At 44.7% G+C, this 17,908-nt stretch overlaps 1 protein-coding gene across 1 annotated transcript in view; it reads left to right on the plus strand.

Moving 5' to 3' along the window:
- LOC137415953 (contactin-4-like) overlaps positions 1-17,908 on the plus strand; it is a 766,344-nt gene that overhangs the window by 264,434 nt on the left and 484,002 nt on the right. The window contains exon 7 of the mRNA XM_078766054.1: positions 15,862-15,964. Within this exon, the coding sequence (XP_078622180.1) occupies positions 15,862-15,964 (103 nt within the window). The remainder of the gene's footprint in view (positions 1-15,861; positions 15,965-17,908) is intronic.

Below are 17,908 nucleotides of genomic sequence, written 5' to 3' on the forward strand. Positions count from 1 at the left end.
CATCTAGCAATTAGCTTGTGAACTCGCACAAGTATCCTCCCACTGGGTCTTATACCTTGCTGGACCTCGTTACCCACAAGCACCTTAAAATGATTTTTAACTGTTATGCCTTGGATGGATGCATTTTATATAACAAGCAGTCTAAAGTTATTGGAAGTATATAATAATATTTTATGTCACTGCCATGCACGTAGGGCTGCCGAGGCACTTCGGGAAGCATAGGGATGCTTCCATTGGCAAGGGGGAACAATCCTGGATGGGTCACCACTCTGACGCAGGATACTCAATTGGCTCATTTTCTTCCCAGAAACTGGTACTCATTTTGCCAACCTCTGAAGGTTGACGCTCTGAGTCAAGCCACCTTGTGTTATTTATGGCAGGACTGGGGCTTGAACTCAGAACCTTACAATCCTAATCCTGCCACTTATTCCATTAAGCCACCACCAGGCTTGAATGCAAGTAAAGGAACATAAAGGAATACAAATAAATAACGAATGAAACAAACAGCTGTATCTGAAAAGAGCAAGTTTTGGATTCAAAATTACCTTTATTAACTCAACTGGACTATGTCCAGCTGAGTTTTTGTCTACACCCAGTGTCGGTCGTCCGTCGTCCGTCTGTCGTCTGTCTGTCTGTCTGTCTAAACAATTCGACGTCTACGCTCTAAAAGTCACAGATATTGATTATATTTGATGAAACTTGTTATGCAGCATCTTTAAGACATAAACTAGTTTGGGATTGCATTTGGGTGTTGCACGCCAAAAAATGGGTGCGGCAGGGTGGCCATATTGAAAAATCAATTTTTGTCATATATTTTTAGCACATATAAACTATATAGTTTGTGGTTCTATTATGCATATTCTAACCATATTGATATAGACCAGTTGAGTTCAGGTTCCCTGGAACCTCTCTAGTTTCCTTAATCAGCATGTTGAAGTAAATTGCACTGAATGTAAAACAATTAAATTGCAAATTCAACCTAATTGATTATTTATATTTGAATACCCCTGTAGATGCCCCCATGGATTGTTATACTACAAAGTGACATTGAGTATACTAGCAACGGTACCCGCCCTATGGGCGGGGCTTCAATTGGGAGGCCCAAATGAAAAGGCAAAATGTCAGAAATTGAAGGCTTTTTATTTATTTTAAACGATTCATAGAAACATCCGTTAAATCATATCACACGCAAATCATCAAAATCTAAACAGTATTTGTGGAATTTCAATAAAAGCCACATCACTGTTCATATCGGTAAATATTATTCCATCGTGTTTGGAAAAAACTGGAAAATTGGGAAAACAATATAGCCTATTTTACTCCAGGGGTCAACCCTGGTGTTGGGCTAGCGGCTAGGGTGCCGGCTTAGGATCCTGGGTTCGAATCCCGGTCGATCGCTGAATTAATGCCAGGGGGGTTGACTCAGCCTGTCATCCTTCCGAGGTCGGCTAATTGAGTACCAGTTCACTGGTAATTCCCTGTTTGTCGTAAAAGGCGGCAAAAAGGGTTGGCGTCAGGAAGGGCATCCGGCCGTAAAACATTGCTTCAAAAAGGGGACCAAAAAACAACAACAACCACGGTTCCCGAAAAAGGCCAACCCCCGCTTTGCGGGGAAAAATGGCCTCTAAAGGTGTTTTTTTAAATTTTATTTTACTCCAGGGGTCCCAGGATTACCCACCCCAAATTTCTTTGCGATCGATTCAGCCGTTTTTGCTGTACCTGGGAACAGACAGACATTTGGTGAATTATAGTAAGATAAGCTCTTAAGGTGTATACAATACTCCAATGGTCAGTGTCTCAAACATCCTCTGACAGTTTCGCCTCACACTGGCCTTCTCGTGGAGGGGGGTTGTTTTCACTAGTTTGTGCAGAAGTGAAAGGCACTTTGTAAAACCAGTTGCTTTGGACTGATGGAGCTCATTGGACTCAGTAGGAAGCTCTTATTGGAGAAGGAAACTCTAAATCGAAATCTGCTGCTGCCTTGCAGATTCAGGTTTTGATACCAAAGGCTAAGGGTTTAATGTGGGTAAAGGGATCAATCCTTTTTAAGGAAAGTTGCCTTTGTATTCGTTAACCCTTGGGCAAGGTGTGCTAGCCCTATTTTAGACTCCTGGTCATGGTTACATGAAGCCATGAGACCAGGAGGTTAATGGCCATACAGGTAGGCTCTGGCACATTTTAAAATTATTTTTTTGTATGCAAGATCTAGGCTCATTTAAGAGCTAGCACATCAAACACATATTAGAACATAAAACACAAAAAACATAAACGGACACATAAAAAAATAAAGGGAGAGGGAGACAAGGTGGGGAGAGAGAGGGAAGCACATAAGCACAACATTAGATAACATGGACATCGGGATATCTGTTTGGAGGGAGAGGCTGGGTGGTCAGGGGGAGTGGGAGGGACAGGGTACAGGGTACAAAACAAATTGACACTACAAGGAATTTCAGGAATGAAGTCGGAGATTGAAAGATGTGGATTTGGAGTGTATTAACGGGGGTAGAAAAGATCAAGGTTTTAGATGGGGGAAGATAAGAGATGGTGGTGAACAGCTGTTTTAAAGACCTGGAGGGAGGAGAGGGATTGAAGAGAGTGAGAGAGTTTGTTCCAGAGACAGGAAAAAAGAGGAATGAAAGAGTGAAAGTGAATAGAGAGTCTTGATTTGGGCAGTTTAATTAGAAGAGGGTTGCTGGCAGTTCTTCTGCATCCTGCAGGAACATTTGAGGGACACATCACAGACAGAGCTGGGGGAGCTAGGCCAGAGAGGAGTCGGTAGAAGACAGAAAGACCACCTACCTGCCTGCGGTGATTGAGTGAAAGGCCCTCGGAGTTAGCTTCATCGTGGGAGATTCCAATGATTATGAAAGCTTTGGTTTCAACAGCGTGAAGCCGAGCTAGGTGTGAGGCAGGAGCACCAGCCCAGAGGGGAGAACAGTATTCCATTGAGCTGTGGATGAAAGCCTTGAATGTGGTGAGGAGCTCCGGTGTGCCAAGGAAGGACTTCGCACGACGTAGGATGCCCAGTCGGCAACTGGCTTTGGAGGCCAGCTTGAAAATGTGTTTTTCCCAGGAAAGATCACGGCTGATAGTGAGACCCAAAATCTTGAGTGACAGAACTTCTTCAAGAGGATTGTTGAGAAAGTATATGGGAGGGTTTTCCAGACGGTCTTTTCGAAGAGACAAAGTGAGAGTGTGAGATTTGTCAGGATTGAAAGACATGTTCCACTTGTTTTACCAGTTTGTGATTTTGTCCAGGTCTGCAGAGAGTGAAGAGGCTGCTGCCTGCCGATCTGAGGGATGAGATATGGAGCGGCAGAGAGTGGAGTCTTCAGCAAAGAGAAAGAGAGGATTTTCCAGAGAGTCGGAAAGATCATTGATGAATACCAAAAAAAGCACAGGGCCCAGAGCACTGCCTTTGGGAACTCCAGCCTGAACAGGAAGGGGAGATTAGATAATTCCATTCATGGCCACACGTTGACTGCAACCGAAATGGATGTCCGCAAGCCATGCGTGGAGATTTCCATGGATACCATAGGAGGGGAGTTTGGTGAACAGACGGGGTGCCGGACCGTATCGAAGGCACGAGATCTGTCAAGGGAGACAACTCTGATTTCCTGTTTGACATTGAGGACCTCAATCCATTGTTGAGACAGCAGATGCAGCATGTCCAGAGAAGAGTGACCTGGTCTGAATCGAAATTGATGATCAGAGATCAAGCCATTGGAGAAGAGGAAGGATTTAATATCAGAAGCGATGATGGATTCCATGACCTTGCTATTGATTGGGAGCAGGCTGATTGGTGTGTTGTTGCAAGGATCTGTTTTTGCTCCTTTTTATGTAAAGCGGTGATGTTGGCTGAGACATATTGCCAGTAATGGATGTATGATATTTATGCTAGGCAGATATATAATTCTTTTGAGGAGAACAATGGCTTGGATCACATGTCTAATATGGACACTTGCTGTGGTCTAGTTGCTGGGATTACCATGATGTAAAGCCAATCTTTGAGCTTTTCAAACGTTCACTAAATTTGGACATGAAATGTAAGGTCAATTCATCAGGGAAAGGTTTATGTCATAGAGAGATGGAAAGGATAAGAAATGATATTTTGGGGATAAGCGATCCTAAATTAACTGGTTTAGGGCAGTTTCAATCTGACGATTACAAAGTGTTATTTTCTGGTCAGCAAACCTGTAAGGCAAACAAAATGGCAGTAATTTGCAATATGAAGATGTAAGGGTCAGGATTTGCATACAACCCAGTCAATGAGAGGTTAACATCATTGAGGTTGAAAAGACATCCAGTGAACACCACCCCCATTCAGATATACGTAGTATGCTCCATTATTTGCAGCAGATAAAGAAAATGCAGAGGGTTTTATGGAATGTTGCCAAAACTGATAGAGCAGGAATCTAAAGGAGATGTTTGAATTATTATGGGAGAATGGATTTCAAAACCTGGAGAAGTAGGATCTCCAGGGATTGAAGGAAAGCACAGACTTGATATCTGTAAAAAGCCATGGGAGCGAATGCTAGAGTTTGATGGGGAGAATTATCTTGTAATTGCAATTATCTCATAATTGACGGTACAGGCCACAATGGAACACTCACTCCCCTTCCCTCACCCTCCCCCCCCCCCCCCCCTCCCTGGGATATTGGGTAGTGCCAGGCAGCTGGGGAGATGCATTGGCAGGATTTGAACGTGGGTGTCAGTCTCCGGGTGGTACTACAAGGACCCCATGGGGGTCCTGGTGGGGGTGGGGCGTCCCCTGTCCACCGGGGTTCCGCCTGAGTGAGTGTCTCAGGCTGGTGGGGTGCCAGACACTGAAGCACGTTGAGACCTTTGAGGAGCCGAGGTGGTCCCTTAAGGGCACCTGTGATGGTGCCACCTGAGGGCCACTAGGCGGAGGTGTTGCAGGCTGTGCCTTGATTGCGGCACCATAAAGGACCAGTAAGAATCTGGGGAAGTGACCATCCAGGAATGCAGTCTAGTAGTCTCCCCATGAAGAGACCTGCCATGCTGGGCTGGTCTATGGATATGAGTCAAACCTCATGGACCTGGGTATGAGTACTGCCTACCGGATAACGACCAGAGCATCTGTGGAATGTTATGGCGTTAAATTGAAATGACGAGGAAGGCCTGGAGATGCCCATATAACCTTCCACAAATCGTCCACCATGGTAAATGGGATCTTGGTTTGGGAAGAGAGCCCCGAATTTTAATTGGCATGTTTAAATACCAAGATTCGCTGCAGCAGGAACTGCTAGAATTGAACGATCAGCTCCCCAGTGGTGATTGAATTGCGTTAAATTGACCTTTTCCCATTGCCACGACTCGCCCTGCTTTTCTTTTGGGAGTGAGCTGAGAATTGGCCATGAGGGCCAAGCACATGGACTGGTGGAAAGGGTGTATGCAATAAAATATTTATTTAATGATTGTTTTATTAGTGATTATGTTTTATTAGTTATTGGTGATTTAGTGTTTGCCGTCCATTGCAGGTAGAACTAGAACGACACTTGGTAGAGTGCATTCCTCCGCATGGCCGAACAGTTTCCATTTTGTATCCTACTGATAGGCCGGCCGGATATGCATCCAGACCTTTACTAAAATCTACCCGGCTTGTTCTCATTGTGTACCAACCCATCCACAAATATTTATCATAATGCATCTACATCCCTAGGAAATGTCATGCTATGTATCATTTTGGCCATATCACTCAATGGTGAAGTATCACTTTAAAAATATCGGATCCAGATCTTCACCAAAATAGAATGAATTTGTCCTTGTGTTACAGGGTCCTCTGAAATCTCCTGGTCTCGGTAACCTCCGAACCCCGAGAGGAACCCCGGAAGAAATATATATATATGTTAATTCCGTGTCGAAATCAATCACTAATGAAACCATCCATGAAACCGTCAAAGGAAACAATCCAAATCAATAAGGAAACCACACCCTTGGTTGTCAATGAACAAATACTATATTAAAAGCACACAAAAAGAACCATACAGCAATGGTGGCAATCAACCCTACAATCAATATCTTAAGATGGTACCACCTTATCTAGTCACGTAACCTCAAACTCACGGCACTCCCAGGAAATGGAACCGAGCCCTCCTCAATGTCTCTATAACCCTCCAAGGCGAAGTTGATGCGCTCCGGCGATCGTTGGAACAATGTCTGATCAAGAGCAACCGAGGCGTAGACAGTCGAAGCGACACAGAAGTCATGTGGTCCAACACCCAGCAAACTCGCGGTAGAAAGGGAACTCCCAAAGACGCGATCCAGACGTGCACCTGCACCGTTCAATCAGCGAACCGCAGTGCAATCTTCAGACACCGCTTTATTGTACAGCTGTCCCCGGCAAACCACCGGAGGATAAGCCCAACCGACGCGACAAAAACCTTTTCCGATGAAGGTAGCGCAAGGGGGGGAATTGGCAGACGGCCCTCACTCGAGCCAGAGCTTCTAGGCAAGGATTCTCTGGAATCTCAATGCTGATACCCGTCGACGCAGGCTCCACAATACTCCGGCGATATCACCTATCGCTCGAACTTCCTTTCAAGGACTCAAAGTCCACTCGCGACGTTCGCTCAACCACGCTCCTTACGGAGCTTCAAGGCACGTCTTTCACTGTCCTCACATCTTCTTCTTCCTCCACGCCTTTTTCTTCCGGGTCACAATTTGATTTTCTGTCTCATTTTACCATGATCGTTTTTAACCTTTTAACCACAATAATCGTTTCCCTTAAACAACAATACCCATAATACTTAGAACCCACAATAATAATAATAACAGCTATAATAATAATAAGTGCCGAATCCGTAACACTTCCCCCCCTCAAGAAAGAAAGTTTGAACACAGCGAAAACTTTCTTTGCTGGCAAACTCTTTAAACAAACAAAAATAAACTCACAACCCCAAATCACCAATTCCCATGAGCAACAATTATCAACATCTCAAAAATAAAGCAACACAATTTTACAACCCACAGAGATTTCCAAGGTTAATTGACTCTGGACAAAGCGTCAGCCACGACATTGTCCCTGCCCTTTGCATGTTCAATTTCCCCGTTGGACTCCTGCAAAGCCAAACTCCATCTCATCACCCTCTGATTTTACTTTTCGTTTATTTTGAATGAAGGCTAAGGGGTAGTACTCAAAAACCCAAAGTCAAGCAAATCTACAGCACTTTTCCCGGGAGGCCGAGCTGAAAGCCAGCTTCCATGGTGGTTGGGTGGTGAGGCCTGGAATTATTCACTACATGGACGCCTTTAGGAACGTTTAGTTCATGGTTAGTCCGTGCAGGAATGTTCACTACATTGACGCCTTTAGGAACGTGGTGTTCACGGTTAATCCGTGTCGGGAATCTTGGCTCGGCTGCTCCGCAGCATTCAGTGCTTCAACTCTTTCTAACTTTCCTAACAATCACGGTTGGACCACTTGTCACGGTAGTCACATGAATAGCGGTCTCCTCAGCCACTGCTCGGATAATCCTTACTTCGGGGGCTGCCGTAACTCTGGGAGCCTCCATAATAATATCGATTGCGGCCACCACCTAAACTATGACTCCGTGGTCCTCTTCTGTAGATCCCACGACACCTATGAAATGCCTTCCCTACTGTTATGGTCCGACCCTCCAACTCCTTGCTATTCAGATCTTTTTCTGCCTCTCTGGCGTCCTTTGAGTTTTCAAACGTGACAAAGCCAAACCCTCTTGACTTTTGTGTCTCCCTGTCTTTTATCAGCAGCACTTCCAAAAGCGGTCCATATTTGCTGAAGGCAGTCTCCAGAACATCTTCCTTTGTTTTGAAGTTCAGTCCACCTACAAGTAACTTGCTAGATTTGTTGCCATCCCTAACTGGTGTGGTGTTATTTTCTCTACTGGGCTTTTTAACAACCATCGGGTTACCATAAACTTGACCACCGGCCAAATCATTCCCGATAACAACAGCTACTCCCTCTACAGGAAGAGTGGCTTGTAAACCGACGGTGACCGGTCCTGACACCAAATCAGATTCCAAATGGGTGACATGAAGCGGAGCTCCAACACAGCCAGCAATCCCCTGTAAACGAACACTATCACCAGTTGCCGTCTCCTCTGACAATGGCAAGATGCCTTCAAGCATTAAAGATTGATGTGCTCCTATGTCCCTCAATACCCTCACAGGTCTCCGGTTAGTCGAGGCTCCATCCAGTGACACAAACCCCTCTGAAATAAATGCTTGGTAACCCTTTTGAGGGCGATTTCTCACAATGGCCATTGCATTTGGAGTTGTACTCGTCGAACTCCGCTCCTGATTTTCCCTTATCATGGTGTAACACTGGGACATCAAGTGTTCAGGTTTATGGCAAAAAGCACAAGTAGGCCCGGAGGAGAACCTCGTGGTCTGCCTCGAGCCCCCCGGAGGATACATCTGCCTTGGAACTGTTGTCTTCTGATTTCTAGAAGTCGTGGCATCAGAGTGGTCCTCATAGTCATCTCGAGGCCGCCCCCATGAATTTTCGTTCTCCGCCCCCTCCGCCCCTCGAATTCCGGTCCCTCGAGCGACGGGGCTTGCTTCGATCTCTCCACGGCATCAAAGTTTGAGTGTTTTCCCGTTCGTTTCTTTGTCAAATTTCCGCTGCGTATTTTGTTGTGTATGTGTTATTGTGTGTTTCTATTTGGTTTTGGTTTTGTAGTTGTTGCAAATTTGCGTGTAATTAGTCGTTTCTTTGTTCGCGCCTCGTGCGCCTCGTGCGGCCTTGTGTCTCGTGCGGCCTCCTCATCTCGACTTGTGCCCCGCCCCCTATATCTCATTTTTCTTTCACCTCTGCTCCTGCTTTCTCAAATCCACGTTCTCACTTAGAGACTTTTCCCAGATTGTTTTTCATGGTTTTGTTTAAATATTTATTTAAATATGTTTAAACCGCAGCCGTGATGCTGACGCCCCCCCCCCCTCCCCAGCCCCCAGAATTTCCATGTTTTAAATGTTTCCCAGTGTGTACCCTGGATAAGAATAGGTATGCCGTATCCCTGCGTGTCGTAAGAGGCGACTAAGAGGGTTGGCGTCAGGAAGGGCATCCGGCCATAAAAACATTGCCTCAAAAAGAGAACCATGACAATTACAACTACATGTGGGCAGGGTACAGCCCGAAGTGGAGATCGGTTTCTGAGGTTTGGGACATGGAATGTAGGGACAATGACAGGTTTATCAGGAGAAGTGGTGGAAGTATTGGTCAGAAGAAGAGTGGACATATGTTGTGTGCAAGAGACGAGATGGAAGGGAAGTGGTGTGAGAATGGTGAAGGGTAGGCAGGGACAGAAATACAAGTTTGTGTGGCAAGGGTGCCTGGAGGGCGTGAATGGTGTTGGTGTCCTGTTTTCTGAGGAGTTTGCAGACAGTGTGGTGAGTGTGACTAGAGTGAGTGATAGGTTGATGATGGTGAAAATGATGATTGGAAAGCTCTTGGTGAACGTCATCTCGGGATATGCTCCGCAGGTTGGTCGAAGCGATGAAGAGAAGGACAAGTTCTGGTGTGCGATAGAGAAGCTGATGGAAAACGTGAAAGATGAGGAAGTTGTTGTGGTAGGAGGAGACCTAAATGGACATGTGGGAAGGAGTATGGATGGTTTTGACGGAGTTCATGGGGGTTACGGATATGGTGTGAGAAATGGAGAAGGTGAAAGGATTTTGGAGTTTGCTGATGGAGCTGATTTGTTGATTTGTAATACTCAGTTCCAGAAAGAGGATAATAAGCTTGCTACATACACGTCAGGTGGGTCGACGACAACCGTTGACTACCTGATGGTGCGTCGGCGAGATAGGGGGCACCTCCAGGACACAAAGGTGATCCCGGGGGAGGAGGCTGTTTCACAGCACCACTTGGTTGTCTGCGACGTAAGGGTGAAAGGTGCGAGGAGAGCTCGGCGGGTGAAGTACCAACCGAGAATGAAGGTGTGGAGGTTGAAAGAGGTGACAGTAAGGGAGGCATTAAAAGAGAGGCTGAGTAGGGTCGAGGATGATGTGGTTGAGCTTGAAAGTGGTTGGATGTCAATGAAAGCTAGTCTGTTGGGAGCCGTTGGTGAGGTATGTGGATGGACAAAAGGACCACCGAGGCACTCGGAAACATGGTGGTGGGATGATGAAGTTGGAAAGAGGATTGACGAGAAGAGGAAGAAGTTCAAGGAGTGGCAGAAGGCGAAGGGTACGGGAGCAGAAACAGCAGAGCATGAAAGTTATAAGGCAGCCAGGAAGGCTGCAAAGAAAGAGGTAGCAAAGGCGCAGGAGGCATGTAGGAAAATGTTCGGAGAACGCTTGGATTCAGAAGCGGATCAGAAAGAAGTATTCAGGATTGCAAAGCAGATAGTGAAAGAGAGGTGTGATGTGATGGGGGTGAGTTGCTTGAATGATGAAGTGGGACAAATCGTTGTCGACCCAGATGGAATTAAAGGAAGATGGAAAAGATATATGGAAATGCTGTTGAATACAGAGAATGAATGGGATGGCAACATAAAGAGTAACCCGGTTTTAGGACCGGCAGAGAAGATAACTGAGAAGGAAGTTGAGGAAGCGATAAAAGCAATGAAGGGTAGAAAAGCGGGAGGGCCGACGGGAGTTGTGGGAGATGTGTTGAAGGCAGCAGGAAGTTGGGGTGTGAAGAGAATGACAGAGATCTGTAATCTGGTGGTGAAAGAAGGCCGCATTCCAGTGGATTGGGAACTGAGTACCCTCGTTCCTCTATACAAGGGGAAAGGTGACCCTCGGGAGTGTGGCTCGTACCGAGCGATAAAGTTATTGGAGCATGGAATGAAGGTATTGGAAAGGGTGTTGGAGAGGAGGATAAGGAAGAAAGTGAAGATCGACGAAATGCAGCTTGGATTCATGCCAGGAAGAGGAACGACAGACGTGCTTTTCATTGTGAGGCAGTTGCAGGAGAAGTACATGGAGAAGAGGAAGAAGTTGTTTCTTGGGTTTGTTGATCTGGAGAAAGCATTCGATCGGGTTCCACGCAAAGTATTGACATGGGCATTGAGGAAGTTAGGAGTGGAGGAATGGTTGATCAGAGTAGTGATGGCAATGTACAAAAGAGCACGCACAGCTGTAAGGACGAAGGACGGGAACAGTGGTGAGTTTGAGGTGAAGGTGGGAGTGCATCAGGGGTAGGTACTAAGTCCACTACTATTTGTAGCTGTGATGGAGGTGCTGGCTCAGAACGTAAAGGAGGGTTTACCGTGGGAGTTGTTGTATGCAGATGATCTGGTGTTGATTGCGGAAAGTATGGATGGACTGAAGGAAAAGATGAACACGTGGAAGGAATGTATGGAGGCAAAAGGTCTGAAGGTGAATATCGGAAAGACGAAGGTGATGGCAAGTGGTAAAGCATGTGGTGAGGTTGGAAAGAACTGGGAAGTGGCCCTGTGCTGTGTGTAGGAAGGGTGTCGGAGTGAACTCCATTCAGTGTACAATGTGCGCTGAGTGGGTTCATCAAAAATGTAGTGGTCTGAGAGGGTCATGAACCAGTGTGGTAGCTACATTCAAATGTGAGGTGTGCACAGGGGGAGCTGCAGATGGAGGAAATGTTGAGTTGGATCTTGGAGACGGCGTGAAGCTGGAAGGAGAAGGTGGATCAGACTGGGCAACGGTTGCTCGAGTGAGATGTGCATGGAAGAAGTTTTGGGAATTGAGTGGCGTGCTGATGATGAGGGGAGTGTCGTTGAAGCTGAAGGGAAAGTTGTATGCTGCATGTGTGAGAAGTGTTATGATTTATGGGAATGAGACATGGGTAATGAACGTAGAGCAGCAACGAAGGTTGGAAAGGGTGGAAATGCGAATGGTTCGACAGATGTGCGGAGTATCGTTGAGAGAGAGGAAGACAAATGATGAATTGCGAAAGATGATGGGAATAGAGCCTGTGATTGATGTTGTGAAGAGGAACAGGTTGAGATGGTTTGGTCATGTGTTGAGGAAGGATGAAAGTGACTGGTTGAGGAGAGTGATGGAAATGAATGTAGAAGGAAGTAGAAGACGGGGAAGACCGAGAAAGACTTGGCTAAAGATGGTGGAAGAAGAAATGCGGGCAAGGGGGTTAACAAGGAGAGATGCAGAAAATAGGGCAAAATGGAGAAGATTGTCATGGGGACCGCAAGGCTAACCCCCGCTCTAGCAGGGAAAATGGCCTTTAAAATGCATGTTGTTGTTGTTGTTGCCCCTGATGTACCATAGCTCCCTTGGCTAGGTCTAGGCGAGAAGTCAGGTTTGTGGAACCCCATCCTGTGTGTTAAGGCATAGTCATCTGCCATGGTTGCTGCCTCATACAACTTTGGTACTTTCCTTTCCTCCAGATGTACTTTAATGTCCTCGTGGACACACTGCTGGAATTCCTCTGCCAGGATCAATTGTCGCAATAGTTCGAAGTCTTTCCCAACCCCTTTTGAATCACACCACCTATCAAATATGGTTTCTTTCATTCTGGCAAACTCCACATGGGTCTCTCTCCCCCTCTTCCTGGCATTCCGGAATTTTTGTTGGTAAGCTTCCGGGATCAATTCATAGGCTTTGAGAATGTTTTTCTTCAATACCTCATAATCTGCACATTGGTCAATCGGTAAAGCCGAATAAATATCTTGAGCTTTACCCACCAGAACACTTTGCACTAATATGGTCCAGGACCCCTCAGGCCAGTTTAGCAGTTGGGCCACCTTCTCAAAGTGTGAAAAAAAATTGGCTACCTCCTTTTCATTGAAGGGTGGAACCAGCCTCACATGTCTGCCAACATCCCAGGTGTTCTGACTAGGTGTCAAACCAGTCGGCATGGATGGTACCTCTGCCCATTCTTTCATTACATCCAGCTCCTTGAGTCTAATTTCCTGCTGAAGTGCTATTTCACGGTCCCTTATCTCCCTTTCGGCTTTTCTCTCCTCTGCTTTTTTCTCCTCTAACCTTTCCTGGAGTTCTCTTTCAACTCTCCTTTCCTCTGCTCTTTTTTGTGCTTTTTTCTCTTCTAACTTTTCCTGGAGTTCTCTTTCCTGTGCTGCTCTTCTTTCCTCGAGTTCTCTTTCAACTCTCCTTTCCTCTGCTTGTTTCTCTGCTCTTCTCTCTTCTGCTTTCCTTTCCTCTGCTCTTTCCGTTTCCTGGCTCTTTAATTGCATCTCCAGTTTCCGGAGCTCCACATTTTCTTGTTCTTCTGGTAACCAATCCCAGGCTACCTCTTCCCATGTTCCGAATCCCACCATAGATTGTATCACCACTGTCTGCATCTCTGCCTTCCTCATATTAGTTCGGACCTCCAAGCTAAAATGTTTGGCCAATTTCAAGAGGTCCGATTTTACTAACGCTCTGAACTGTGCTTCACTAGGGGTCACTGCAAACTTCTCTGCGTCAAACTCCATGGTGACTATTGTTAACACCTGTTAACCTTCACACAAGAAGTTTTAAAAAAAACAAATTTTTTTTTTTGGGAAAAATTTGGGAATGTTGGAAGAAGTTCCAAATTTGGGAATTCTGGGAATGTTAGGGAATTCTTTCCCGGACTAAATTAAGGGAATTTTAGATCCCGGACGCAGACCCAATTTCGAGCCCACGAGTCAATTGGACGAGCCCCCAATTTCTGTTACGGGGTCCTCTGCAATCTCCTGGTCTCGGTAATCTCCGAACCCTGAGAGGAACCCCGGCAGAAAGATATATATGTTATTCCGTGTCGAAACAATCACTAATGAAACCATCCATGAAACCATCAAAGGAAACAATCCAAATCAATAAGGAAACCACACCCTTGGTTGTCAATGAACAAATACTATATTAAAAGCACACAAAAAGAACCATACAGCAATGGTGGCAATCAACCCTACAATCAATATCTTAAGATGGTACCACCTTATCTAGTCACGTAACCCCAAACTCACGGCACTCCCAGGAAATGGAACCGAGCCCTCCTCAATGTCTCTATAACCCTCCAAGGCGAAGTTGATGCGCTCCGGCGATCGTTGGAACAATGTCCAATCAAGAGCAACCTAGGCGTAGACGGTCAAAGCGACACAGAAGTCACGTGGTCCAACACCCAGCAAACTCGCGGTAGAAAGGGAACTCCCAAAGACGCGATCCAGACGTGCACCTGCACCGTTCAATCAGCGAACCGCAGTGCAATCTTCAGACACCGCTTTATTGCACAGGTGTCCCCGGCAAACCACCGGAGGATAAGCCCAATCGACGTGACAAAAACCTTTTCCGATGAAGGTAGCGCGTGGGGCGAAATGGCGGACGGCCCTCACTCGAGCCAGAGCTTCTCGGCAAGGATTCTCCGGAATCTCAATGCCGATACCCGTCTACGCAGGCTCCACAATACTCCGGCGATATCACCTATCGCTCGAACTTCCTTTCAAGGACTCAAAGTCCACTCGTGACGTTCGCTCAACCACGCTCCGTACAGAGCTTCAAGGCACGTCTTTCACTGTCCTCACGTCTTCTTCTTCCTCCACGCCTTTTTCTTCCGGGTCACGATCCGATTTCCTGTCTCATTTTACCATGAGCGCTTTTAACCTTTTAATCACAATAACCATTTACCTTAAACAACAATACCCATAATACTTAGAACCCACAATAATAATAATAACAGCAATAATAATAATAAGTGCCGAATCCGTAACACTTGTCTCACAACCATATTTTCCACCATGTTTCGTCCGAATCAGTCCATAACATTTTGTGATATCATGCTATGTATCATTTTTGGCCCCATCAATAATGTTGAGCCTCATTCAATCCCGTTTCACATATCCATTTGATTCTGAAAACGCTTGCTATATTCAACACTTTTTCTTTCAACATTTCCATTTTATTCATATATCAGTAATATATCACCCTATCAAACAGTATTTCTGATTATACACCGCCTTTTAAAGCATCCGTAAATCTTAGCGATAACATTGGTATTCCCGTCAGTGAGGCGACAGGTCTTATCTTCTAGTGTACATTAAAAGTGCTGATGCCAGAATAAACTATCATAATTTGGACACATCATGTGTCCAGATCACGAAAGTCTGGAAAAAATCAACTATACTGCTATCTATGGTTGAGGGAAGAAGAGGAAGAGGCAGACCGTGTATGTGCTGGATGGATGTGGGAAAGGCTTCAATCAAGCGTTCTCTGCCAGAGCTTTGGAAAGCAGTACATGATTGGGATGTTTGGGAAAATCTGATCAGGAATATCGCCAGAAGTCAGACACAACTTCATGGAACTTGATTACCACTGTATAAAAATTGAGCTTTTGGAGTAGAAAATGGAGCTGAAAAATTTCAATTGGTATCCAGATTTTTGTTTTGTACAGAGTGGAACATTAGTGTGGATGTGTAGCCCAGCAATACTGTATCGTCCAAAAGCAGGCTAACTGAGCATCCCACAATGGATTTTTCCAATACCGCTTTCCATAAAACCTTGTAATTGCCTCAAGGAGTTAATGACTGTGCTTAATAGTTACTGTCTCAGCAATGTCCCTGCTCAATAATGCTAGTTGTTTGCAAGGAGGGATTTTTGAGGATCACACAGTCATCTACATAGTAGGACAGCAGTCTGTTGTAATGTGAAAGGTGTTCGCAACACAAAATGCAGAATAGACACCTGACGGCTGACATTTTTTGGATATTTTAAAATGTTCTGCACCCCCTGCCACCCTTTTGAAAAGTCAAAATTCGTTAAAATTAAATTCAAACATTAACTTGATCTTGTGCGGTATTTTCCTGCTACTTTATGTCTAGAAACTTTATTGTACAATGACAAAAAATAACTTGTTTTGTACCTACTTACGCATGCCCATTCTCATTTTTGATGATCTTTGCTTGTTTTAGCGTGTTTGGTTTTGTGATCTGTTGTGTGTCATTGCTGCAGGACGCATGGGCGAATACGAACCGAGAATAGAAGTTCATTTCCCACCCAGGTGGCATGTTCTACGCGGAGAAAACATCAAGCTTGAGTGCTATGCACTTGGAAAGTACGTTTAATTTATTGTTGTCCTTGTTGTTGTTGCTATTCTTATTTTATTATTATTTACTTTTTTTGGAAACAAGATCGAAGCTCGTGAAAGAGCTAACATTTATCACAAAAACAAATCAAACAGACAAACAAAATATATAAAAAGAGGGAGCGGTAGACAAGATGGGGAGAGAAGGGGAAGCACACAAACACAACATTTGAGAGCAGGGACATCGGGAGATGTGTGGGAGGTAGAGGGCTTGGGGGGAGGAGGCGTGGGAAGGGGGGGAGGGGTGGGAGAAGTATAAAACACAAGGCCACCAATAGGCTATGAGCCAGACCCTCAAATTTTCGACATTATGCTCAATCAGAGGGAGGATGGCTAACAGTTATTTTTGGCAAGGCCAGGGACCCTAGTGCTGAAAAAAATGTGATAGCAGTGTGAAACTCTTAGCCGTATCTGTGTTATCATCACATTTGTCAGACCACCCCAATAACGCTTTCGGTAATTTTTCCGCCTAAGATTTAGGGGGTAGGGTTCGTTTTGGGGCTTTCAAATAATATCTCCTATATGTATCAGTTAGTGTTGTATACCAGGTGAAAGGTAATTGAATTATCTTTCACATGATGTATAGAAAGTGCCTGTGTGATATATAGTAACCTCTTTATGATCATTAAAACATAATTATTTCCGCCAACCCTCAAAAATTTATCACAAAATCCCCAATGAAAACAAAATTAGGCAAAAATTCAGTTTGGCGGATATTAAATGAATTTTTGAATTTGAGAAACACACAGTATGATTAAAGTCAAATTTGGGCCTTAAATCTCATACACCTTGATAAAGATGAGAAAATCCAATATACAGTAGTTGCTGTAACCATGACCTAAAATCCATAAATGTATATCTTTCCGCTCTTATGATATATTGATTTACATTTTACGATTTTTGACCGACAGCATGTATATAGTTTGTATACCATTATTGGTCTAAAAATAGTATATATAATATTGGGATGTCAGCCATATATAGGCCAAAAAGTACTGAAATTGGTGTCAGAAATGTCTAATTCTAAAAATATGAAGGCATTATGACCAAACTGTATGTGGTGTTCTTGAATATACCACAGACGTATGATGCATGTGATGATTAACCTACTCCATGTATATGTATGTATCCTGATGTACCCTAACTTGGCGAGATAATTTACATCATATTCATGCAAACGTTTTTAGTCTTGTAGTGTTGTATGGTTCTCTTATATTACCAGCTATACATAAAGTAAACCAAAGGAAAACAATGTACTTTCTATTTAAGCAACATATATTTATAGACATCATACCATAAAGTACACGAGTTATCAATTCAGCGTACACCATATTTGTTACACATATGTACATGATCTTTCTCCATACAGTTCTACAATTCAGAAGTTATCCTCGTCATCGTCGTCGTCTTCTTCATCGTCTTCTGCCGAACTGTCATCACTCTCACCATACATTTTTTGTGTGTCACATGTCCTGCAAGTGTAGGATCTGTCGGACGCTTTCAGACTGCTTCAAGATTTCTGCGACTGTGGACATCTCTGTAGCTGGTGCATTTATTGTAGGCATATATCTAACAATATCCTGAGAGACACTGATAGATGCCCTGACGGTGATGTTGAATCCTGTCCAACTTGGTGTTTTTTGTGTTACTGGGTCCACCTGACGGGCAATGACCCAAAGAAGATTCTTGATTTGAGCAACTTCCATAGCCATCTTGTTTTCCGCTGCAGCTGTTGATAATGTTTGTAGTGGATGAGGCCCAACACGTTCACCTGCAATGTAGACAGGCAGTGTTTCTTCTGTTATGCAGACTGTTCTTTGCTTGAGCTTCTCGATCTTCGGAAGTGGCTCCTTTGGAAGGTGTGGTCCATACATTTTGGCCTGCACTGCAATGCCATTGACTCGATGTGTTGTT

This window comes from Myxine glutinosa, chromosome 12, assembly GCF_964187855.1.
Source record: "Myxine glutinosa chromosome 12, kmMyxGlut1.1, whole genome shotgun sequence".
NCBI classification, from domain to species: domain Eukaryota; kingdom Metazoa; phylum Chordata; class Myxini; order Myxiniformes; family Myxinidae; genus Myxine; species Myxine glutinosa.